This window comes from Zalophus californianus, chromosome 4, assembly GCF_009762305.2.
Source record: "Zalophus californianus isolate mZalCal1 chromosome 4, mZalCal1.pri.v2, whole genome shotgun sequence".
Taxonomy (NCBI): Eukaryota; Metazoa; Chordata; class Mammalia; order Carnivora; family Otariidae; genus Zalophus; species Zalophus californianus.
This window is the reverse complement of record NC_045598.1, coordinates 13,691,947-13,717,041: the sequence shown is the minus strand read 5'-3', so window position 1 is coordinate 13,717,041 and position 25,095 is coordinate 13,691,947. Positions and strand designations below refer to the sequence as shown.

Sequence of the window (25,095 nt, the reverse complement as noted above, 5' to 3'; positions counted from 1 at the left end):
AGCCAGTTTAGGGCCAGTCGAGGAAGGCTTCCTGGAGGAGGTGTCACCTGAGTTGTGTTTCGGAGGTCTAGTAAGAGTGGAAGAGAAGGGAAGGGTGCTCCAGGCAGAGAGAACAGCTTGTGCCAAGGCCTGGAGGTGAGGTTGCCGTGCCAGCGCGCGGTCCAGAGCCTGCTGCTCAGGCAGGACCTAGCCAGCCTGCCCATTCTTCTTCTCCTTCTCGTCCTCCCTCCCTCCTCCTGCCCTTCTTGGTGCTCTTTGTTCTGTTTTGCTGCCTCTCATCCTCTCTCCTCTCCCCCCTTTCTGTTCTTTCTTGTTTTGGTCTTCACTTGCTACGGCTGGTTCTCACCTCCCCGTCCCCTGTGTGAGGCGGGGGAGGGCTGTGAAGCGGTTCCTGTTCCTGTCCCTCTGCCCACCTGATGCCAGGCCTCTGTGGGGGGCTCTTTGTCTGCTGCTGGGGCTTTGTGAGCCTGTATGTGCGCGCGTGCGTCTGGGAGCCTTGGTTTGCACCCTGCAGACTTGGAACCCTTGGGGTCAGGACCCTGCCTTCGGCCACCCCAGGCCCCTTTGTACTACCCCTTGTATATCATTGTGGGGGGCAGGAGAGGCTCCCTGCTGAAAGGGATAGCTGTTGGGTCTTGGAGGTCACCACTGGTCGAGGGAGACCTCAGCCCCCAGCTCCCAGCCCCCATCAAAGATGAGCCTAGGATTAGACACGGGGAGGGGCTTGGGGCCCCGGAGGCTAGGCTGCTCGCCTTACCTCCCGGGCCTGCCCGCCCTGCCTGCCCCTGCTCCCTCAGACCTGTGACTTCATCTTACCCCCCAGTGAGCAGCTCTCTGAGGTCAGCCAGTCCATCCCCCTGCTTCCAGGCAGCATCATTCCCCTGTCGAGGCAGATGAGTAGATGTGCCTTTGTCTTTGAAAAAGACCTTCTGAGAGTTCGTCCCTCAGTGTTTTATATTTTTCTCTCCACCCCCATGCACATACCTATGACCATTTTCAGATGAGAAAACTGAGGCCCAGAGAAGGAGAGCAGCTCCCCTGAGGTCACAGAGTAGAATTGGGTTTCCTTTGAAACCCTGAGCTAAGGGATCCTTCCTGGGTCTGATAGTCATTTAAAGAGGGGTTTTGAAAACTCCCGGAGGCTGGGGCTCTTGGGGTGAAGAAGCCTCAGGGCCTGTGAGGTGGCATCCACAGAGACCGAGTCCTGCCCCTGAGCCAGTTTCCAGGTCCCAGTGCAGATGAGCCTCTGTCAGCCTGTGGAGGACACATCGGAGGGTGCCTCGGGCTTGTCTCCTTACAACAAAAGGCACTTCCCTGGCGTCAGCCTGGTGGTCTTAGGGTGTTGACTGACTGCGTAACAGTCCCTGTCTGCCACCCTGTGCTCCACTGTGTCATTTCTCTGTGCCTCAGTTTCCCCCTGTGTAAATAGGATGACAAGATTCCCCCAGTGCTATCGAAAAGCCTTGCCCAGGCAGGGCTGTTCCCATCCCTCTTTTCTCTGGCGTGGGCCCTGGAGTGGGAAGGTCGGAGAACTTTGCCTTCAGTGCTGGAGTTGTGTGAACTGGAAAGCCGGGTCCCCCAACCCCATGGAGATCCCCGCTCTGGGGATGTGGCTGACAAATAGTACTTTTTGCGTTTGTACAGGTTTATGGGGAGAGTCTTAATATTCTTTTGCGCTTGGCTCTACACTTGTCTTCAAAGAAAATACTGACATTTAAAACATCAGGACTTTTCCAAGCTGGGAAAACTGAGGCCCTAGCTCAACAGGCTACTGGTAAGTTCAGGGGACCCCCAATTCATAGCCTGTTCCTTTCTGTGCCTTAAGGCATAGTAAGTCTACCGGCTTTCACCTGGGTGGGTGTGACTGAATTGAGACCACCCTGAGCCTCAGGTCTCTCATCTGTAAAATGGGGATGACACCCTGAACTCACAAGGTTGTAATGAAGGTTCAGCGAAATAGGGCATGCCAGGTCCTGCTGGGGTGCTGACCCCCTAGCTGTTAATGGTTCTGCCCCTCTGTCCCAGGCCCCATAAATAAGAACTGCCTACGCCCTCCCCCTTCTGGCTACAGACTGGCCTTTTGTGTTCAGGGCACTTCCTTTCCCCAGCAAAGCCGCCTGCCTGACCAGCAAGGAGGAGGTCACATCCCCTCTCCTCCCCAGCAGATTGTCAACGCTGGGTCACTGGTAGGGCAGGACCTAGCATTCAAGGCCATCCAGCACAGTGTGTTGCCTAGAGCCTGTGGCTTTCAGTGGCCTTGTTGGATGGGGGAGTGTGTCCCTGTTCCTGCTGCTTGGAGGAAGGGCCGTCTCAGTCCCAGACTCCTTGTATGGATGTGGAGGCAGCCTCAGGAGGTCACATCCCTGGCCTGAGGTCTCACCGTGAAGCAAGGGCAGAGCTGGGATTTGAATCTGAGTCTGGCAGATTCTCCCGGACTACTTCCCACCACACTCACAGGCTCAGTCTTCCAGGCTGGGCAATGGGCCGCACATTCCTGGGCCTGGCCCCTGGGCTGAAATGGAGGAGCTGGGAGACAGGGATTTGAGTCCCCCCCAGCCTCTCAGCAGTGGGGGAGGGGGACAGCTGTTCTTCCTTCTGGAACTCTGTAGTGCCACGGGAGGATGGCTTCTGGGTTCTGGTCCAGCCCACAGATTGCCTCTGTGGGGCCTTGTGGGTGAAGCGCACTCCCAGACCTTGGCAGAGAGGTGACGTCGAAGGCCGTGTTAGCGTTGTTTTCCCAGGGGTGACATCAGGGCAGCTGGTTTAGAGTTTCGTCCGAGACAAAGGCCGCTTTGTAGCTTCTGCCTGGTTTGAGCCCAGGCACATCACCCACCAAGGTGGGAAAGGAGATGGAAGGGATTGCAGGGCCCAGGCAGAGAAGCACTGGGAGGTGTGGCTCACCCTCGGCTCCTCCAAGAAGGAAGCCAGGATCTCATTATCCCAGAATGCTCAGTGCACGGTTTCCCAAGAGCGTCTCTTATGCCCAGTGCGGTTCAAAACTTCACGGAGGTGTTCTCCTGAAGGGTGGCTGTAGTCATGCCCATTGCACAGATGAGGACACAGAGTCTTGGCAGGTAGAGCGACCTGCTGCTTGTTAATAGCTAGAAAGCAGCAGAGCTGGCGTGGGAATGTGGGTCTCTCTGGCTTTAAAGATCACCACTGGGGTCCACCACTGTTGCCTCTCATTTCAAACCCAGCTTTGGGAGTGCACTTCAGAAAGCCACGATGCCCCGGGGGATGGCTGGAGCAGTTGAGTCTCATGGCTTTGGGGTCCAGAGCTTCTGTCCTCAGGGCTCAGAACTAGGCCACTGTGCTTGGAGCATGTGTTGCGAATTCAAGTATGCACGGGTAGGTACGTGCACATGTATGTTTAAAATAGAGAAGGGGATTGGTTGCTGGAGGGTCTGTAGTTGTGGGAAAGCGATCCAAGGAGGTCTTGTGGGCACGTGTAAGGAATCACCCCGGGACGCCTAGGACCTTCTGCTCTTCCTTTTTAGGAATTACCCCACTTGATCATCCATCCATCTACCCATCCATCCATCCGTTTGCAGGGCTCCTGGGCTCAGGCCCTGTGCTTGGGCCCTGGCAATGATGCTACATGGGCCAGAAAGGCAGACTTTTGTTCCTAGCCAGCGTGACGAATGACTGTTAAATCAGAGCTGCGAGAGTCCCGACAAATGTTTCGTTTCTCCCCCAACACACACTTCAGAGACGGGCAGTGATTTTTCCCAAGGTTGCACAGCAATTTGGTGGCAGAGCTAGATCTCACGGCCAGGTCTATGGCCCCCCGGCCCCGTGTTCTCGCCTCTGCCACGCTGAGGCTCCACTGCTGGCTGGCAGCCCTCTTGCCGAGCCCTGCCTCCTTGCCTATTTTGATGTGGTCTTGGGGCTTTTCTGGAGTTTTCTGCAGCCTCTGTCCTGAAAGATACCTAAAGATGCCTGCTGGATCAGTGTGCCGGTCCCGGGCTGGATCTGAGCTTGGCCATGCTCTGCCCCAAGATGACAGCCCCTCTGGAATACCAGATTGGCTGGGCACCTGAGTGCAGAGACTCTGAGGCCCTGCTTTACTTCTCCTTGTGGACACCAGCTTGCTCTTCCCAGGGGTCTCCAGAAGTCACTTGGTCCTCCCTCCCAGCCTTGAGGTTGGGACCTTTGCAGATCCTACCTAGAGATCTTACTGCTTAGGGAGGGCATTACAGAGTCTTCCTCTGGATGTGCCTTGTAGTTTTTTCCATTGGAAAATGCTTCCTGGTCCCTAGCCATAATCCCATTTGCTGCATTCCCCCTGTGTAGCCTTCCATGGAGTAGGGGAATGGGTGGGCATCAACCTCCTGGGGAAGACAGTACCACTCCCCTCTGAGCCCCTAAGCTTACCCTCTTCCCTCCTAAAGGCCCTCCTGACTCAATGCACACTTGTTAGGGCATGCTCTTGGTTTAGGAAGGATCTGGCTGTTCCCTTTGGGATCCCACCAATGCCTGGGAGTGTGGCACATGCCTTCTCCCAGAGTCATGGAACCCTCGGAGCTGGACGTGGCCCTGGAGCCCAGGGATCACTCTGGCTCCACCTTTCCTGATGGGGAAACTGAGGCCCAGAGAGGTTGAGCAACATGTCGAGGGCCAGTGAGCCAGCCTGGTGGAGTTGGGTCTCCTCTTTCCCAGGGCAGTGCTGATTCTGGGGCTTGGGCCAGGGAGTGGGTTTTCCGGCCCGATAAAGTGGCTGGTGGCCTTCTGCCCCACATGGGTGTCCTGGAAGCAAAGCGGCTGGCTCTGCGCAGCTCCCCTCGGCTCCCCGGCCAGGAATCAGTGCCCTCCCCTGCTTGCCCTTTGGGTTGGCACATTCCTGGCGGTCCGGGACTGCCCTCGGGACTCAGTGGCGGCACCTCCTCCACTCCCCCCTGTCCCATGGCTCCCTCTCACCCCACTCCCTCCCTGACTCCCTTTTGGCCCCAGGGAGGCCACTCACCTCCAGGGGTGGAGGGCATGAAGCCCGAGTGTACCGCAGTGACCGAGTTGCCAAGGGGATGCTAAGTCCTGCGCCTGGGACAAGAAGGGGTTAAGCAGCTCTGCCTGCTGGGGCTGGACACCCAGCTGGTGTCCGGGCCCCTCAGGCCGACCAGGCCATCTGGCTTGACAGACGCCACACTGTGCTCCATCTGTCCCCAGGCAAAGTCACCAGGAGGAAGCCCGCCTGCTGCCTTTGTCGGCTTACAGGGGTGGACGTGCACTCGGCTCTCTGTCCCTAGGAAGCCAGGCCTGCTGGGAAAGGGCTCACCTCTGGGCAGGCTGCCCCAGAGGTGGCTGGCCTACGGGTTTCCCAGAGGCAGGAGAAGGGAGAGCCGGAGCTCCTGGGGGGGCGGTCAGAGCTTTCTCGGGCAGTGAGGTCCGGAGAGGAGCTGGGACGGGACCAGGGTCACACAGTGAGTCAGTGCAGCTGGAGGGGCAGGACTCGCACCCAGGCCCTCTCGCTGCTCTACCCCATGGCTCCAGCTCCCAGAGTGATTCATCCAGTAAATACCAGTTGAGGGCCTACTATCTGTGGGGCACTTAGAGAGTCTGGCTACCGGCAGCGCCTCCCTCCCAGGGTGGGGGCGGGGAGCCCAGAGGATGAACTGTCTGCAGGGAAGAATGGCATGTCCCAGTCAAGCCTCGGACTCTGGACCTGGAACCACCGCCCCCCCACCATCTTGTACCATTCCCGCAACCTGGGAGGAAGGAATTGTGGCTGCCCCCATTTCCCGGACGAGGAAACCAAGGCTCAGAGAGGTAAAGCCACCTTTACTGGGTCACCAGCTTGGAAGTGGCCGAGTCTGTCTGCCTGATGTCCAAGTGTTTTGAGGTAAGGGGCAGGGGAGCTGTGTGAGGGCCTCATCCCTTCCCAGCCCGCTCCTTGTCCCTTTGTCTTGGACCGTCTTCTTTTTCGGCCTCTTGCTCAGTCTGGGCCAGGGGTTGTGTGGCTGGGGGGGCAGGGGCAAGTCTCAGGGAGCAGAGAGGCTTTGAGCTGAGAAGAGAAGCCTGCTGGTTCCTTGGCAGGGCTGCGGATGGTGACCCTCTGCTTCCTCCTTGGCTGGGCACCTGGCAGGATCTGAGCAATGTTTGGGGGACCCCCTTTGGAGGATCTCTGGTCTCTAAAGGATTCTCTGCCTATTGGTGGGCTCTGGAGGCTGAGCCAGGGCTGTGGGCGCCTTACTTCAGGGGACACACGGTTCGGGCCAAGCTGGGCCCAGCCCGGCAGGTCGTCATGGAAGCCTCAGCACTTTGCCCTTTGGGGTTTGGAGGTGATGCAACTCAGGGTCCATTCTGACAGCACCACTGGGAGACTGAGATACATTCTTTCTGACCTTCTCCCTCCTATTAATGAAGCCAGCTGGCACAGAGACAGGAGCCCGGGCTTTGGGATGCGAGAGACTATGTTCTAATCCGGCATTTGCCACTCCATCAGGGTCAGCAGGGGAGTCTGGCGTCGTGAGCTTGGGCGCCGGAGCCAGGCTGCCTGGATTCGAGTCCTGGCTCTCTACCACTTTCGAACTCTGACCTTGCACAAGTCACCTCCCCTCCCTGGGCCTCAGTTTCGTCATCTGTAAAATGGGCAGAGTAATAAGCACCCACCTCCTAAGCCTGTCGTGAGGACTGAATGAGTTAATAGAGCCCATCACAAACTACCACTTCATGATGTGAGCTGTTTTGATTATGTGACCTTGGACAAGTCACCTCCTCTCTGTGAGCCTCAGTTTCCCTATCAGCAGAAACCAGACGCTCCAGTAAGGAGCTGCCAGAGGCTTCACTGTCATAGCAGCTTCTCCGGGTGTCTGCTCCATTTCTTTCCCCTCTGTCCTTGGGGGAGCTGACCTCTCTGTCCTCTGAGAGGGGTTGCCCAGCCCCATGGATGGGCAAGAGGGACACTGTGTGTGCGGGTGTGTGTGTGCGTGTGCGTGTGTGTGCATGCGCGTACGCGGTGACCCAGTGCCCTCCTCACTGGCTGGGCCTGCATGACGACAGGAGGCTGGTATTAAGCAATGAGTCTGTCCCCTCGAGCTGCGTTTAGTCACTAATCCCTCGCGGCGCAGACGGTGGCAGACTAATCACCTGTCCGGCCAGTTGTGACAATTAGGATGCTGTACACACAGGCAGTGTCTGCCCCAACCCAGCCTCAGTGGCACAAGCCCCACGTGTAATTGGCTTCCTGGGTCCGTGTCACTCTCTCCTCCTTCCTCCCTGGCGATTGCTTAAGAATGTCTTCCTCCCCTTACTGCAGCGTGGCAAGGAAGCATCCAGGCTCTGGGCTCCGGGCCCTGCTCTGCTGCTGTCTGGCTGTGTGACCTTGGACATGTCATTTAACCCCCTGAGCTTCAGACTTCCCATTGACAAATGGCCTGGACTTCAGAGCATCCCTTTCTGACATCTTGGGATCCCACGTTTGGAGATTTCTTTTCTTTTTTTTTTTTTCACACATGGAATCTGCTGTGCTTGCTTGTCCTCATATAACCCAGGTGGGGGGTCATTGTCCCCCATTTCACGGATGAGGAGACCAAGGCCTGGAGAGGGGACTTGCTCAAGGCTGCAGAGCCTGTATAAATCCAGGGTGAGTTGTGTGCCAACTCCTGTCCGGTGGGCTCTCCTTGGCTTCAACCCCTTATTTGTACAGGCTGCAGATGTTAAGGATAACTTGTACTCTGAGGCCGCGGGCCCAGGGCTGCTCGGGGTACACAGCGCTCCCAGTGAGTGATGTGGCTTTGGGGGGGCGTTACACGGAGCTGCAGACCCACAGTGCTTTGCACTTACCTGGGGGGCGGCACAGTCGCTTGGAATAAACAACTGGAGACCCAAAGTGCACATTAGGTTTCTAAAATAGCCTTGGGAGTTGCTGTTTTTACCTCCAAGCTGTAAACATAGCTCTGGGTGGGGCCTCCCCAGCCTCCTGGGCTCCCCCTCCCCCTCCCCCCCCCCCCGCCAGGCCCCCTGCTTTTTGGCCTGGGTGCTCAGAACCCCTGCTGGCTTCTGGACTTGAGCAACAGCTGGAGTCCCAGCATCTGAGAGCTGCTAAGAGTGCCTGATGCTGGGGAGGGGAGTGGGGTGGAGCATCTTTGGGGGTTTGTCTGGGCCTGAGCAGAAGGGCAAAGTCCTGGGGGTAGAGAGCTGTGAGCTCACCGTCCTGTCGTTTGTCCTGCGGGAGGTGGGTCCAGGTGACCAGGTGAGAGAAGAGCATCGGGGGACGAGAGGGGGCAGGGACTGTGGAGGTTGGGGAAACTGAGGTTGGTGGGGAGGGGCACACAGGGAGGTCATGCCCAAGGCGACACAGTGAATCGGTGCTGCACTGACTCCAGATTGGGTGTCCCAAGAAAGGCTCTGGAGGTGACACTCAGTGCACCCTTTATCCAGGAAACATTTTTTGGGTGCCTACGTTCCAGGGCCTGTGCTGGGCTCTGGAGTTGCCGTTGGGAGCCAGAGACTGGCCTGATCTTGCGAGAGTTAAATAGGGAGACGACCTGAGCAGAAAGTGACTGGGACTTTTGGAGTACAGAAGGAGGGCGCTTGACCTTGACCAAAGAGTCAGGGAAGACTTCCTGGAGGAGGGGTATGTAAACTAGGTTCTGATGTTGGTATAGGATGAGAAGGAGAGAGAGAGATGACAAAGGAGGCATGTAGAACAGAGCCTTCTGGGCGGAGTGTATAGCACATGCAAAAGCATTGCAGTTGTGAGGTGGCTTGGCACACCGGGAGCTGGAGGTGCCATGGGGGATGCTGTTTTATCTTGCCCCGTGCTAGCATGAGGCTGCTTGCTCCAGGGCTCATCACACACTGGATGGAAAAACCTCTACCTTTTGGGAGGATGGACCTGATCTCCCAACACGTTGCTCCTTGGGGGCAGGGGGCAGAATGCCACCCCAATGAGGGTGAGGAAGGGCAGTATTTATAGCAGGGTCTTCTCCCACCAGTCTTTTGATTAATGGGGAGACTGAAGCACAAACCAGTGTTGCTGCAGGAACTAGGACGGGGGACCCAGGATCCTGCTGTTCCTTAGCTCCCGGCGCAGCTGTCCAGGCTCCAGCAGTGGCTGAGCCCCGCGAGAATTCAGCTTTGTCACACACGGCGCGTTAGAGGGGCACACATCCACCCCCTTGACCCAGCACTCACTCCACCCAGATAACTGGACAGATATACAGATGTGTGTATACCAGGAAGCTCTTCGAGGCGTTGTTTAGATTGTTAGGACTTGGGAATGACAGTACAGGACCTGTTAGATCAGCGGGGCCGCAGCCACCTGCCGTGTGACCCGCCCAGAAGCCCAGAAGGATGCTTGCTGTATGTTAAGTGTAAAAAGCACACTTAAACGCCACGTCCTGTCTGATCCTGGATTCACTTGTAAAAGAGAAGCTTTCATAAGAAGGCATTGGGAAGGACGGGCAGCCGGTGTGAAGGTGATTCTCTCAGGGAGGGGGGACTGGGTGGGGTCTCTATTGTCTTGTTTCACTTACCTGTTCTATTTCTGGTGTAATCGTTGTGAAATACGCATGCAACCTAAACCAGAGGGAGAGCAAGCAGGTGTTTTTGTCTTTTTAAGGTTTAAATGGTTTTGATTTTTTGACTAATGGACACATTATATCATTCAAAATTGAGAAGATACAGGAGAGGAAATTCTCACATACGCTGCAATGTGGGTGAACCCTGAGGACCTTACGCTCAGTGCACTAAGCCAGTCACAAAAGGACAAATACCGTATGGTTCCACTTCTGCGAGGTCCCTAGGAGTAGTCCATTTCATAGAGACAAAAAGTAGAAAGCTGGGTGCCAGAGGGCGTGGGGAGTTATTGTTTAATGGGTGCAGAGTTTATGTTTTGCAAGGTGAAGACGGTGGGTGTACTGAATGCCGCTGGGATGGACACTTAAAAATGGTTATGGTGGGAAATTATGTTTGCATTTTATCATGACTTAGAAAAAGGGTACAGCAGGGGACAGCATGACCAGTCTCCCTCCCAGCCCTGTCCCCCAGCCACATGGTTCCCTCTGTTTCCACTGTGGTGGTAGATTCCTGCTTTCCTCCCTCCTGCCCCTGGGTTCAGCGGGGCAGGGGCAACTCCCCTCCGCTTGGGGGCAGAGCAAAGATGCCGCTCGGCCCCGACAGTCCAGGAGCAGCAGGCCCTTCCGTCCCCGCTTCCGGGGCACGAGGAGCCGGTGCCCAGACCGTCCTGCCTGTGGGCTGAGAGATTGAGGACCTGAGGCTAAGGGAGCCAGAGAGACAGAGCTGGAGAGAGCTCTGGAATTGGCCTCCCTCTCCCAGTGGGAGGGGGATACTCTGAATCCACTTCTTTGCCCCCCCCCGCCCCAGCACTTGGCTCCCTGAGCGGGTACTTGGGAAATGTTTGTTGAAACTGTCATGGGGGGGAAGAAGATGGTATCCAAGCCAGTGTGAAGCTGGGCTGCAGTGGATGCTGTGAGGCTGTTGGGCTCTGTGACCCCCAACATTCATTCCCTGGGGCGTCCTTGTGCCAGGTCTTCTGTAGGTGCTGGGATGCGGGCAGTGCTGGGTTGGACGCCAGAGTGATGACAAGTCCTCCTGTGTCTTTGGCATTGATAACGTCCGTGTGTTACCAGGCATTGATAGCAGGGGTTTGGTTGGGCATCCAGGTATCCTGTCTGGTGCCCCGGGGCCCTGGCCAGTTCACGTAGTGGACTGCCATCCCAAGGTGAGCCACCCCTTCTCTGTGGCGGGAAGACCCCATCCCATGACTAATATCTTCCATCAGTTGAGCGTTTACTTAGGAGCTGGGCTCTGTACTAAGCGCTTAATGCATACAGACTCGATACACCAGCTCCATGAGGTAGGGGCTTCCATTAGCACCCACCTTAGAGGTGGGGAACCTGGAGCGCAGGTTAGGTGCTTTGCCCAGAGGCGCGCATCTGCCCTTCACAGCACCCCAGGCTTGTGACAAACTGCAGCCTCCCCCCGACCACGGTTTCCATAGAGCAGCAGAGCCAGAGGAAACAGACCGTTTTACAGATGAAGGGACTGAGACCCAGGGAGAGCTCAAAGCTAGCTCGTGGCAGCAGGACAGGGCAGGGAAGCAGAGCCTGCATTTATTCAGAGCCTGCATATATCACCTCTTTCACAGACTGGAGCAGCCCTGAGGAGGGTCCTTCATGATCTCCATGTCACATTGTCCAAATAGGGAGGCTCAGGGCAGGAAATCATTTGCCCAGAAGCCTGTGGCCAGTCGTGTTGGGATTTGAGCCCATTTCAATCTGACTCCAAAGCCGGTGCCTCCTTTGCTGGTCACGTGCTGGTGGTCGGGGTGGGGGTGGGAGGGTTGGCGGGGCTGCTCGCAGATCAGACTTGGCCACTGGAGGTGGAATGCTAAGGCCTTTCTCCACCTGGGTTCTAGGGTCTCAGAAGTGAGTAAACGGGCAAAGCAGATACCCTGGCTAAGCAGCTCTTTTCCAAGTCAGTGCTTGAGACCCCATGAGTCCACATCTGTGCATCTGACCCTGGGGTGGTAATCGGGTGTGCTGGTGGGCATGGTGGGGAGAGGGGTTTGTGGAGCTGGTAAGACACTTTTACCCCTGAGAGGCTGTTCAGCCTGGAAAGTCAGGCGGACTGGGCTTGACCTGGAGCCAAGCACTGCATCTGGACCTCTGTTTGCTCATCGGTGAAGGGGGCACGTGAACACCAGGCTCACAGAGCTAAGGTGGGAAAAGAGTGACTAGACCAGCACGTAATAAGCATTTTCCAGTCAATGTAAGTCTTCCCCTTCTCCTAGGAGAGCGAGTGGGATGGGAGAGGCAGCAAAGTGACTGTTTATAGCTCCCTGGATGCCATGAGGAAGGCATGTGCCAGGACTGGAAACCCCTGATGGACATAGTGACTCACTGTGGAAGTCCTGAAGGGCTCCCTGGAGGAGGTGATGAAGGTGTAGCAAGCCTGGAAGAGGTTGGAGATGGTGCCGCAGAAACCTCACGGTGGCCTACAATTTGGGGTGCAGATTCTTCTTCGCCATGAGATACCCTTTGAGTCACTTTCCTTCTTGGAAGTGGTCTGGCTTGTGTGTGGGGGAGTAGAGCCCCCTCAGGTGTGGTTTCTAGACAGCGGCACTGGAGGTAGGGTGCTGCCTAGCACACAGCTCTAGATTACAGGCATGCAGAGCTGTCACGTCTCTCTGTAGGTGTTTCCATACATGGCACCAAAGTGGGAGTGGTCCTAGGAATCTGGGCGAAGATGGACACTGGGTAACTAGAACAGGTGACTCATAGAAATGGCTGAAACCTCAGATCAGCCCTGGGGCAGGTGACGGGGGCTTCTCTGAGCCCATGAGAATGCCTTGTGCCTGCTGGGGTGGTGTCGTGAGACTAGCTGGCTCTGGCGGGTGGGACCTCTCCTGCCTCGGTCTCTCTTGCCATCAGGGGACCCTTGTCGGGACAGACAAAGGGCTGAGTACATGCCTGTTTATTCTTGGGGTGCATCTGGGGGCATGGAGGGCAGAGGCAGGACACCGGCTGGGTCTTGCTTGCCAGCAGTGGACTTGGCAGTACCAGCATCTGGCTCCTTTTCTTCTGCCACCCCTGCCCCCAGGTGCCCCCGGTCACCCAGCCAGCTGATGGTGGCATCTAGCTCATCATCACCACCATCATCATCATGATTAACATGGCGGCATAGCGGCTCTGGAGTCAGCCAGTCCTGGGTTCAGGTGTGGCACCTGCACTGCGGTCCAGGACCACTCTGTCAGTCTCAGGACCTCTCTGACCGTCTGTTGTTAGGAGGTCAGGAAGATGGACAGGGACACCGAGTACGTGCTCATGGGGTGCCAGGCACTGTTCTAGGTACCTGTCACACACGAGTCCACTGAATAGTTGGAAAAGCCCCACGAGGTGGGTGGTCTTACCAAGGCTCAGAGAGGGTTGGTAGCTTGCTCTAGGATGTCTGGCTGGGGTGTGATCCCAGGACCCTCCAGAGCCCCTACCCTTCTCTTTACTACACACATTGGTTTGAGCTCAAAGACTGATATCCCAGCTGGCTTGAGACTTTGTGGTTTATCAGACCGCTTTGTGGTCAGCGTGACGTTTTTGCCCAGGGACCACGGAAATCGTTCTCTGGCCTGGCTGGTTGGGCTCTTAGAATTTATTCAGCTGGACATCATTCCGTTAAGAATGGGAAAGTGATGCTTGAGGAGGGAAGGAACTTGCCCAAGGTCACACAGCAAGTTAGGGACAGAGACAGGACCAGATTCAGGGCTTCCTGCACAATGCTCGCCTGAGGACGTGCGGGCCTGGGGCATGGGGTCCAGTCAAGGGCTTGCCAGCCCCTCCCAGCTGTCTCAAGGCCTGGTGGCTCCCATGGAGAGCCCCAGAGGCCAGCCAGCTGCCTCCACAGGGTGCCCCTGGCCACTAGGAACAGGGAGGGAGAGCGTGGACAACTCCATGCAGCTTGCCTCCCACCTTGCTGCTGATGGGCACGTCTGCGCAGGGTCCCTTCCCTGGGATCAGGGGCTGTGACAGTCCATGGGCAGGGCCAACTCTCACCTCTGTGTTGGGGAAACTATGGGCAGCTGAATTGCAGGGCTTCCAGATCCCCAGAGTCGGGGCGGGATGGAGAAGTAGCCCTGCTCCAGTGGTCCGGCCATGCCACCCTGGGTCTCCCTCCCCCAGGCAAGCACAGGCAGGGTGACAACAGTTGTAAGAATGGCCATCGTCCATCAGGCGTGCCTGGTTCCCTTCTTTTGAGGTTACCAAGTCTGCCCATGTAATGCACAAGGTGGGACCCCACCCCCATTTCACAGAGAAGGAAACTGGGGCTCCTAGGTAGTGGTAAGTGGGCCCCCAGGAATCACAGAGTAGCAGATGGCTTTCACAGTTTGCCTACCCTTCTTAGTGGAGTCCGTGGAGACTCCTCTTATCTTTGATTCTGGAAGGCCCAGGTCGCTCATGGCAAGCCTTGTCCGCTGGGCTCCCTGGACCGGGCTGCCCTTTCAGGTTGAAAGCAGGCCTGTGCTCGCATCCACCTGTGTGTGCGTGCGTGCGTGTGTGCGTGTGTGTGCGTGCGTGTGCGTGTGTGTGGCAGCATGCTGGGTAGGGGTGCACACGCAGTGTGGTGGCTGCTCACAGCCTGCGCGGCGGCCTTCCGCGGGCCATTACTGCCCGCCTGTAATGGAATCGGCTGCCCTGGTTAAGTGTGCACATTAATTTAATACCTCCTCCGTGGACACAATCAGTTGGCATTTAATTTGTGTTTCCTTCTGAGCAGCGGAGTACAGCTGGGCAGCCGGGCTGCTGATGGGCACGTCTGCGCGGGGTCCCTTCCCTGGGATCAGGGGCTGAGCGCAGACGGGAGGAGGGCGGTGAGCCTCAGCAGGGCAGTGTCAGGAGGCACCTGTGAGAGCTGGGCTCGGGGGCGCGGGGGGCCGGGGCCTCTCTGCTCGCAGGCGGGGGCACTCAGCCTTCCTTCTGCTAGAGGGAGAAGGTGCTCACGGTAAACCACGTGTGAGGAGGAAGTCAGGATGGAGAGGGGAGTTTGAGCAGTTAGCTGCCTGGGAGGAGGGCTGTCTTTCCAGCCCCACCACCCCCACTGCCTTTTCCGCTCATCTGTGTTTCTTTTCTGCCACAAGTGGGAATTGTTTGTGATATGAGGCAAGGGGGTGCTGGGGCATGGGAAGTTGACTCAGTTGTGACATTGAAGCTCTCTAGGGGGGGCTCAGCGGAAACTAAGAGGGTGGGCGGCTCTGGATCTTCATCTGTAACCGGGGCTCCTTTGACATGCCCACTCTGATCTCTTGCCCGTGGGCTTTGGTGAGAATGCATTTGAAGGAAAGGCCCCCTGGTGTGCCTATGGGCCGGGCCGCCTTGTCCCCCAGCTCGGATGTTAGTCTGGACCCCGGCTCTGCAGTGAGGCCAGGGGCAGGACACGGTCCAGCCACGTGGGAAGGGGAGCAGTGCCTTGTGCATCTGTGGGCGGGGCATACGCAGAAGCCAGTGGGAGCCCAGGGGGGTGGGCAGGATGGCCCTGGCATGGCCCTGGCCTTGGTGGCAGCCTGCACCCAGCTGTGCTGCAAGGGGGTGAGCTCCCCGTCCTTCTGGGTGGAAATTGTTGTCTGCCACCTACTCTCCACCGGAGGCCAGGCCCATGCTTGGCCCAGAACGAAGTTTTCCACTGTGGGCTCCGGCCTACCCTCACCTGAGCTCGCTTCCCATCACCTGAGTGAGTCAGCCAGGGTGTGCCAGCCACTTACCTTCCCTGGGTAGGTGTGGACCATTCCTGGGCCGCGCTCCCAGCTCTCTGAGGTCTGGGTGCTGGAGCCAGCCGTGGCATTCCACGGCTCACACGGAGCTGCCAAGCATCTATTGTCTGTTCTGTGCCAGGGGCGGGGCTGAGTGTTTTTGCCCATACTGCCCACCTTGTGTCATCCTCACAACCACCCTCTAAAGGGGTGGAGTGCTTCTCATCTCAGAGATAAGTAAACTGAGGCCCAGGGAGGGTGATTGTTTTGCCCAAGGTCACACAGCTGGGAAGTGGCGGGGTCAGGATTCAAACCCAGTTCTTTGCTGCCTAGGCATCTTCAGGACTTTCTCCCCAGCAGCCCCATGGCTGTCCCTGCAGCCTTAATTGTTTTTCTGGGGCTGTACCCACTTTCCTCTGGAGCTGGAGCCCCAGACCTCCTTTCTCTGACGGCACAGGAAGTGAAAACTCTGTGAGTCAGCTCCTCTGCCAGTGACTTCAGCCTGGCTTTCCGCCCCCCAGCAGTCCAGGCTTTGTCAGTCCCTTTCCTGAGGCTCTGTGTGTCATCGGGAGCTGATAGGGGTCAGCGGCGGGGCGGGGGGCGGGGGGGGCGAGACCCTGGCTGGGGGGTGGGGGTGGGGGGAGGCTGGCGATGAAGCTGCCTCCCCCCTCCCCCCCAGTGGCCTGCCAGACTTCTCCTCCATCCTGTGGTTGTGGCCGTGGTTCTCCTGGCACGCGGGGAGATCACATCTGGCTGGGGCTGTGCCGCCACCCCCTGCCCCGGCCCCTGGCCTCACACGTGTTCTCCTGCTAAGGGTGGGGGCTGAGGCCCCAGACCTCACTGTGTGGGGTCATTTCCTGTCATGGCCTGCTTTGTCCTGACACCCCTGCCTCCCCTCTTCAGCCCCTAGGGTGGTGGGAAGTGGGGGGGGGAAGCTTTCTCCTTCTCCCTGCCCCCTTCCTGCCCTGGAGTGGACATTGCTGAGTGGAAGGCTAGTGCTGGGGACTTGGCTGCTGGGAGCCTCTAGCCCGGGGTGGTGTAGGTGGAGAATGTTCCAGGCAGAAGGGGTGAGCAGGAGGGCTGAGGAGTGATTGTGGTTCGGATTCATTCACTCACTCATTCATTCATTCATTCATTCAACAAATCCATACAACTGTTAGGCTCCCCACCAAGTGCAGGTGGGTTTTAGGTGCAGGAGTATGGCAGTGAGCGCAGGAATGGTAACTGTAACCAGTTCTCGGTCCTGGTGGGAGGGCTGGACCCCCAGCCTTATACCCGACTCGTCTGAGGACTTGTTTGAGGAGCCCTCCTCTGCGCCTCTTCTCCCGCTAGAACAGGCCTCTCTCTCGTGTTTCCTCCATGCCCCGTCAGGCCAGGGCACAGGGGGCCTAAGACTTCTGAAATGGGTGCTGGAGGGCTTCTCCATGCTGCCCGCACACACGTCCAAGTTCCCGATTTGTGGACTCCCAAGTCTGAGCCCCTCCTCACCCTCTAAACTGGTGCAGAGGCCCTCCAGGATGGCCCTTGCCCTTGCCCGCTACCTCCGTCTGGCCGCCGAGCCGTGGGTCATGCTGGGCTGCACTCCGGGGGCTCTGGGGGTGCCATGCGTCAGCCCCTTCCTCACTGGGATCTTGATTTCCTGTTCAGTTCAAGGCTCCAGGCAGTGGGAGGGTTTGAACACAGGCCACTGGAGGGATTGGGGCGATGAGTCGCAGGGGGCAGGAGGCTGGGCTGGGGCCGGGAGATGCGCCCTGAGGTCCAGTCCAGCCAGAGCTGAGGGCTGGTTGCATGACCTTCAGAGAGTGTGGGAACAGGATGGGTTCTTCTTAAGTGTCCCTGGTGTGGGCTGGGGCCGTGTAGGTGGAGAGACCCAGGCTCTGAGAGAAGGAGGCAGGTGCTCGGGGAGGCTGAGCCTGGGTTCGGACTCCCATCCCTCCGCCTCCCTCCTCGTGAGCTGTGGCCTGGGCTAAGGGAGTGGAGGGCACTCTGCCATCCACTCCCTGTGGGACCCCGGGCCTCAGTTTCCCTCTCTGTACCCTCAGAGGTGTGGACTGGGTGAACTCTGGCCCCTTCCAGCCTTCAGTTTTGGAGATTCTCTGAGTAAAGGTGTGACATAGACATGACCCCACCTTCCCAGCTGTGTGATCTGGGGTAATGGTCTTGGCCTTCAGATTCTTCATCAGTAACATGGAGATAATAATCGTACCTGGAGGTGACCGTGAGGCTTGTTTGAGTGAGGTTGTACCCGTGACACTCCTAGGAAGGGTGTGTGGCACACGGTGCACGCTCGGTCCGTAGTAACTGCTCTGTTAGTGGTCTTGCTCTCCTCCTCCGTCATTGTCTGCCCTGCTGCCGCGTGCCGTGGACAGAGAGCCCTCGGAGACTGCCGTCCGACGGCGTCTGCAGGGTGGGGAGGGAGAGGCTGAGGGGGGCGAGAGCAGGTCCCCGTGGTGTGGTGGGGGCACAGCTGGTGCCGGGCCGGGGCCCTGAGCACTTTCTGGAGGTGGAGAAAATGAAAGATGGAGGGCAGTCCGTCCCTGCCCCCCACATCGCGGCTGGCTCTTTGGGTGAGAGCCGTGCGGGAGAAGGTCCCGTGGCCAAGCGGCGCAGGAGGCAGGGATCCCGAGGCCCGGCTGCCTGGAACCAGAGCTCAAGGAGGGAACGCAAGTGACGTCTGGGGAAGAGATGGCATTGGGGACAGCAGCGAGAGAATGCATAGGATTCAGGAGGCTGAGGCGGAGCGGGAGAGGGTGACTGGGTTCCGTCCGAGCCTCTGCGTCCTCATCTGCATGATGGGGACAGTCCTTGGGGGAAGGTTAAGTGGTGCTTTCTGTTTTACGTGTATACGAATGGCCGACACGGTGAACGCCACCCAGAAGGTGACCAAGCAGTGTGCCGCCTCTCCCTTCTCGTATCCAGCACTTTAAGGAAGAAAAGTTTAAGGAAGTTTCATGAGCCAGTGGGTCAGGGTGGGCAGGGGTGGCCCCAAGTGATTCAGGCCGCCTTGGCCCTGGCTGGAGTTACCTCTGTGCTCTGGGCCTTATTTTCTCCACCTGTAGAATGGGGCCGGGGGGGCGGTTCTCGGTAGCATCACAGCCTACAATGTGCGCGCCTTTGCTCAGTGGGGGCCAAGTGGGAGAGCCGGCTTACGGGACACGCTATCGACCGAGCCCTGGCCCCTACTAGGTGTGTCCCCTTCGGAGTGGCTCCTCCCTGGCCCCCCTGCTGCCCATCTTTGCTTCTGTGGGCGCCTCTGCCCGAAGCACCCGTCCTTACTGAAACCTTATTCCTGTGGGCAGATCCAGGGCAGGGGAGGGGACTGTCCCTGGGACATAGGTGCTGCAATTGAAGTGGCCGTAACTTGGTTGACCAGTTTTCGGTTAAGCTGCCTGCTCCCTCTGGGGCTGGGCTGCAGCGAATGTGGGGACGTCTGGGGCCCCTTAAGAAGCCCCTCACTGCTGTCCTTCCACCCCGGTGAGCCAGAGCAGCTGAAGGGCACAGCTTTTCTGCACCGTCAACACTGGCGCGGGCAGAGCCAGCCCTTCTCACCGCGGTGCGGGCCGCGGATTGGGTCTGTCAGGCCGGCTACCACAGGCATGGGGGGGTCTGTCCTAGGTCTTCTGGGAGCAGGACTGCCGGCTGCCCGCTCCACCCGGCTTTGGAAGTCACAAAGGCCCGTGCAGTCAGTGGTACGAAGCTCCTCTGTCGGGATGCGGCTTAGAAACACCAGTGAGATGTGTGTGAGGCCCCGAGCTCAGAGCGTGGGACGCAGACCGGGCTGGCCCGTCAGGGGTTCTCGCTCCTGCTACTGTCTGGAGAGCCAAAGGCCTGGCTCGTGTTTTCGCTCCGGGCTGGACTCGGGGCAAGTCGCTTTCCTTCTCTGGGGCTCCTTTTCCCTGTCTGTACCATGGGTCTGTGGAGCCTTGTGGCACCTCATCAAAAGGTTGCTCAAAGGAAAAGTGAGAGGGGCCGGGCCTCATCTCGATGCTCCTGTCTGGGAAGCGGGTGTGTGGGGGTGAGAGGCCCCTGGGTGCCCACACCTTTGCCCCTCGCTGCCCCCTTCTCTGCGGCTCCTGCTGTTGCTGAAGGCAGGCCGCAACCCTTCCCTGCACCTGCTCAGCTCAGCGGCTTGGAGCTGAGTCCCCTGCCACCTCCCCCCTCGCCCTCCCAGAGCAGCAGGGCCAGGAGAGATGATGATTCAGCTCAGACCCGTGTTCTGGGCCTTGGCCTCCCTCGACAGAAGCCCCAGAAGCCCCATGCTGCTGGGCAGGTGGAGGGCGGCCTGTGAACCTCTCCCCACCTGGGATCCCTGTCTCCCAAGGTGTGCTGTCTCCCCACACACCTCAGGGATCCCTGTCTCCCACTGGACTCCTGGCCTTGGCCCTGACATACCGGTGACCTCGGGCAAATTGCCTGTACACTCTGGATCTCAGCTTCCTTATTTGTACAGTGGGGGTGCTCCGTGAGATGGTCTCACCTGGGTTCAACCCTTAGGTTCTCTCGCTGCCCCTCCTCAGCTTCCTCTGTGTCCTTCATCCCTGGCAGGAGTCCAGCCCCCCTGCCCGCCAGGTGCTGGACCCCGGAGCCCGTGGCAGATCTAGGCCTGGCTACCAACGCCAGGGGGCTGGTAAAGACCAGAGGGAATGAGGGAGAAGCGGAGTGTGTGGGGGAGAGGAGGAATTTTCCTCTGTGTGTGCAAACAGTACCCGTCTTCTCTTGTTTCCAAAAGCCAGTGATGTAACGCACCCTTCATCCATTCCTCCCTTCTGGCCTATTTTTAGCTGGCCCCGACAGCATCCTAAAAGGCTTCCAGACTTGCCTGCTCTGAGGCCATGTAGGGAGGCGGCCATGGGGTGAGGAGAGAGAGGAGCTCATCTGTCTGTCCCAGGATGCAGGGAGGGAAAGAACCTGCCCCAGGCTTCCTCTGGGGAAGGAAGGGAGCTGGGTGGGGAGCCCGGTGAGGGCTCTGATGGATCCTGGTTACCAGTGCTCAGTCTGGGGCCTCCAGCCTGGGTTTTGAGTCCTGCCTCCACCTGTCCTCACCCTGACCTTGGGCCCCTGACTCTCTGCCTGGCTTTCCTTTCTTCATCTGTAACACGGGCTAACAGTACAGCTGTGCTGGGGGTTTGTTAGGAGGATTGAATTATGTCATGTGGAACGGTGCCTGGTACAAAGTAAGCACTCACTTAAGGTGAGCTGGTATTGGAATGGTGATTAGGATTATTATTTTTTTAAGGCTTATTTATTTGAGAGAGAGAGCGAGGCCATGGGGGAGGGGTAAAGGGCAGAGGGAGAGAGAATCTCAAGCTGACTCCTTGCTGTGCACAGAGCCCTATGTGGGGCTCAATCTCATGACGCTGAGAGCCTGACCTGAGCCAAAATCAAGACTCGGACACTTGGCTGAGTGAGCCACCCAGCCACCCCCAGTGATTATGATTATTAACATCCCATTCCACCTCCAGTTAATGTTGGGGGTGCACCGTGAGCCCTTGTGTGCCTCCTGCCCTTTATTCTTTCCTGTGGGGCTTTAACCAACGTGTACTCGAATGAGACAATACAGAGAAAGCCCTGGAACGGGGCCTGGCCCATAATAAACGCTGACTAAGTGAGAGCTATATTTATTTATTGTTTTTGTTCTAATGTAATAAAACAGTCCTGGGTTTGGATTCCAGCCCCATCCACTAGCTAGCTGAGTGTCTTTGGGGAAGACACGTAACCTCTCTGAGCCTCAGTTTCCTTATCCGTGAGACAGGGATAACAGCTGTGTAGGAGATTTTTTTGCTGATTAGGGTTGCCGCCGGACAGAAAGACTCCCGCGGAGCATGATGATCAGCACAATAAGTTTCTCTCTTGCGGTGCTGGCTTCAGCCGGGCTCCTGAGTGCCAGCCTCCATATGGTGTGATGCACCAATGGCAGGAGCAGTGGTTTTTGCATGGCACTTTACAGTTTGTGTGAAGGGGACCTGGTCGTCCCTCCTGCCTTTGTCTCCCCGGGGTGCGGTGCTCATGCTGGGAACCTGGCACTTGTCACCCCCGCCTGATGTTATGGGTATGTGTCGGCCTGGCTGTCCCCCTCCCCTACACTGGGAGCTCCCAGAGGGCGGGCAGGGAGGGATTCACGGCTGCACCTTGCTTGCCTCGCCCGGGGACAGGCCCAGGGTGGGTGCTGGCTTGGTGTCTGAGGGCGGGACTGGCAGGGGGAGGCCACCGTCTGACCACCTGTCCTTCTTGGCTCTTGCAGGTGGGAGGAGGAACTGGCCAAGCGCATGAATCTGCAGACCATGGTGGACACGCTGCAGGAGGTGAGCACCCCCGGAGGTCCCGACCACGAGAGGCTTGCGGGAACCGTGTGGCCTAGGGATGCAGTCTCCGTGGGGCAAAGTCGGAGGCTGTTCCCGGCTCAGCCCCGGCACTCCTGCTGCCTCAGTCGCTCCTCGAGGGAGCCACAAGCCTTCTTCTTTGTCTTCTGCTTCGGACCTAGGAAGGGACCGGCACAGTGTTGCAGAAAAGCTCGGGGATGGGACTAGGGAAGCCTGGGTCCAAGCCCAGCTGGGTGATGTTGGTCCAGTGACTCCTTCTGACCCTCTCCTCCCCACCTGAGTTCAGGACTGGATGGTCTCTTGAGCTGTCCTACCCCAGCTTGCAGGAACTGACTTGGGGCTGAATGCCTTAGAGAGGATGGGTGGCGTGTCACTGGGTGGGCTCCCGGTGAGAATATTCTCTTGTGGTGCTGGCTCGGTAGCTCTGGGTCTGGGCTCTGCTTCTCACCCACCTGCTGCGTCCCCTGGACAGCAAACTTCACTTTCTAGGCCTCTGAATAACGAACCCATGAGAAGGCAAGGCAAAGTTCTTTCAAACATTTTTAAAAATTGCTTTCCGATATTTAAAGTGCTGATCTTCTAAGAGACAGAATAAAGTAATGTCAATATGTAGAAGGAAAAGGATGAATGTCTGCTCCCCCGCTTTTTTTTTTATAACAGAAGTCTTTTTATTTACAAACATGACATGTTCACGGTCAAATATTTGGAAAATTCAGAAACAGAGAAGAAAATAAAACTCTCCTCCAGTTCTACCTGCCCTCTTCCCTGCATACTTGATAAATTACTGGGAGACCTTCTGTCTTTTCTGTGCAAACACACATGTACTCTACATGTGTACATGCGTATGTTTGGTTACATGGACACACGTGGCATTGCCATTTTTGAGGTGGGAGATGGTCAACTATTGGCAATTTCACAAGGACCGAGCTCACATTTTGACCTATTGGAATCACTTGTTCCACTAACCTGGCTCTTTTTCTTCTTATTGTCTGCTGGGGATTTTTCCATGTGATAGATACTCCTTGGAAGGTGTTTTAAGCTGAGTGGTGCCCTGCAGTGAACCGGGCTCGGCAGGAAGCCGGGCAGGGGGGAGGTGCTTGGCACCCCTTTCCTGGCATGCAGGTGCCTGGCCTGGTTGGACATCAGGTGTCCAGGGCTATGGACCCTGGTGTCCAGCACCTCACACCCCTCAGGGTCCCTTATCCTCTAAACCCGCCCCCAACTCTGTCCTGTGTAGGCGGCACAGGAGGCTGAAGCCATCCAGGAGGAGATGAACGAGAAGATCGAGAGGCTCAAGGCCGAGCTGGTGGTGTTTAAGGGGCTCATGAGTGACGTAAGTGCCACTGGCCGCCGCCCCAAGCTTCATGACACCCCCCCCCCCAACACCCATCATGCAAAATGCTTCATTCACTCCGAGGCTCCAGAGCTCGGCTTCTAGTTAGAGTCCTGGCTGGCTGCGTTTGCCCCATGAGGATGACGGATGCATCGGAGACCAGCCCCCCTCACCCCACTTCCGCTTCCCTTGGTCTGAGTAGAGATGCATTAATCTGCTGCTTAACCCATCCCTCCCTCCCCTGGGCTCCTCTGACGGTCTGTCTGTGTTTGCTCCGACTCGTCCCAGCTCGCCACGTTGAGGGCGGGTGGTGGCCTTGGGCCTCAATGTCTGGGCACAGTGGAGGGCCCAGTGGCAGGTTGCAGGAGGCCCCTGGGTCCAGTCTTTGTCAGCCGGGGAGGCTCCTCAGGCCAGCAGCCTGCAGCAGGGTTGCTTTGTAAAGTGAGGGAAGGCCAGCGTCTGCATCCTTTTGAAGACTGGAACCTCTCTGAGTGACTGTGGGTGCCAGGAGCTGTTGGCAACCAAAGCCTCCTTCCTGCTGGGGACCCAGGTTTCCTGCCCCCTTCAGGCAGCGGGCAGCATGTAGGGAGGGCCGCCAAAAAGGAGAAGGAGCCTGGGCGGGTGACTCAGCCTGGGGTGGCTTCTGGTCCTAAGGGCTGTGGACCTGGGTGTGGCTGGCAGAAGCCTCCAGGGGAGGGGGCTGCTGGGGGAGCCCACCTGGCTTCCCCTCACTGGGGTCCTGGGGGACCCCCCTCATCTTTGGTGAGACTCCGTGGCCATGGGAAGAAGCCTGGGGAGAGCGTGCACCATGGCAGGCCCCTCTGTCGGTGGGGTGGGGGGAGACAGGTGGGGCAGAAGGGGTGGGAGAGAGGGAAGTCTTTCAAGAGTGGGAGGTGTCTTTCTTCTTTGCTCTGACGAAATAAACACTGGCACTGTGTCTGTTGAGAGGACGCCTTCCAGCCCTTAGGGAGGCCGGCAAACATGGCCTCACATTGTCCACTTGGCGCCAAAGCCTTTAGTTCCCACGACCTCTCCACCCCCTCCCCCAACCTGAGCAGCGCTGGCCCTGCCCTCCCCCCCAGAAGCTTCAGGCCCCGCCCCTTGGACTCGGACTTGGGGTTGCGCACCCCTCTGCCCAGCAGGAGCCTGGGAGTGACGGCCCCGCCCTGCGCCCCCATGCTCGCTCACGTAACCCCCCTGCTGTCCTCCCTGCAGCCCATGACAGACCTGGACACAAAGATCCAAGAAAAGGCCATGAAGGTGGACATGGACATCTGTCGCCGGATCGATATCACGGCCAAGCTGTGCGATGTCGCACAGCAACGGAACTCGGAAGACGTGTCCAAGATCTTCCAGGTGAATAGGGTCGCCCTGCTCACCAGCCGCCACTCCCCCCTGCCACTGCCCCGTCCCAGAGTGCCCGGCCTCTACCCTGCATGGCCAGGCCCTCTTCCCCTACAGTCCCGCCCACTCCCCTTCTCCCAGAGCTAGCTTCGGCCCCCACTCTGGCCTCCCCAGGACAACACAGAGTCAGGGACCCGGCGACTCGTAGGCTTGTCGGGCTGAATGCTTCATCCTGTGGCTGAGGAGGCCACTCGCCCGGTGGGGGGACGTGACGGGCTCAGGGAGGGACAGGCCCACCTGGGACTGGCACTCAGGTCTCCTGACCCTCGGGGTCTTGGTCCACGGGCCGCTGGGTGCTGTCGCCAAGGTTGAGAGCCCTGGCCAGGCTGTGGGAGCGCCGGGTGAGCTGGCTCAGCCCTGGTAGATGAGCCTCAGAATTCCCAAGAGGAGCTGATGGCCTGTTTTTTGTTCCCACCGAAGAGTCTCTCAGGGCCCACCCCCAGCCCTCAAGGAACAAGTGTGTGTCCTGAGACAAGGCAATGGGGCAGTTAGCACTGGTGGGCTGTCCTCCAGGGAGGGCTTGAGGGCTAGTCCAGCGGCTTGAAGGGCACGTGTCATTCTCCAGAGGCCGCTTCTTGAATTCTGGGTCGTGGTTTGGCTTTTGCTTGAGCCCAGGGCATTCCAGCGTGTTGTTGCTTTAAGTGTGTGACTTTGGGTGTAACGGGAGAGATCTGGGCTCGTCCACCTCTGTGCCTTCTGGCTGCCCCTCTGCTGGGAAGCAGGGGGTGACCATTCCAGGCTTTGTTTGGTTTGCTCGTGTCTTGTCTGCTTGGAGTGGAGGAAGCTTGGTGACCCTCGGGCTGCCTGCCCATTGCCTTTGCATGTGAGCAGGAGGGCTC

The 25,095-nt window shown here is 58.0% G+C and overlaps 1 protein-coding gene across 2 annotated transcripts in view; it reads left to right on the top strand.

The window, feature by feature from the left end:
• IFFO2 (intermediate filament family orphan 2) overlaps positions 1-25,095 on the top strand; it is a 47,245-nt gene that overhangs the window by 10,600 nt on the left and 11,550 nt on the right. For both annotated transcript variants that reach the window (XM_027569925.2, XM_027569934.2), the window contains exons 2-4: positions 21,441-21,501; positions 22,757-22,852; positions 24,068-24,208. In XM_027569925.2, coding sequence (XP_027425726.1) covers positions 21,441-21,501; positions 22,757-22,852; positions 24,068-24,208 — 298 coding nt within the window. The remainder of the gene's footprint in view (positions 1-21,440; positions 21,502-22,756; positions 22,853-24,067; positions 24,209-25,095) is intronic.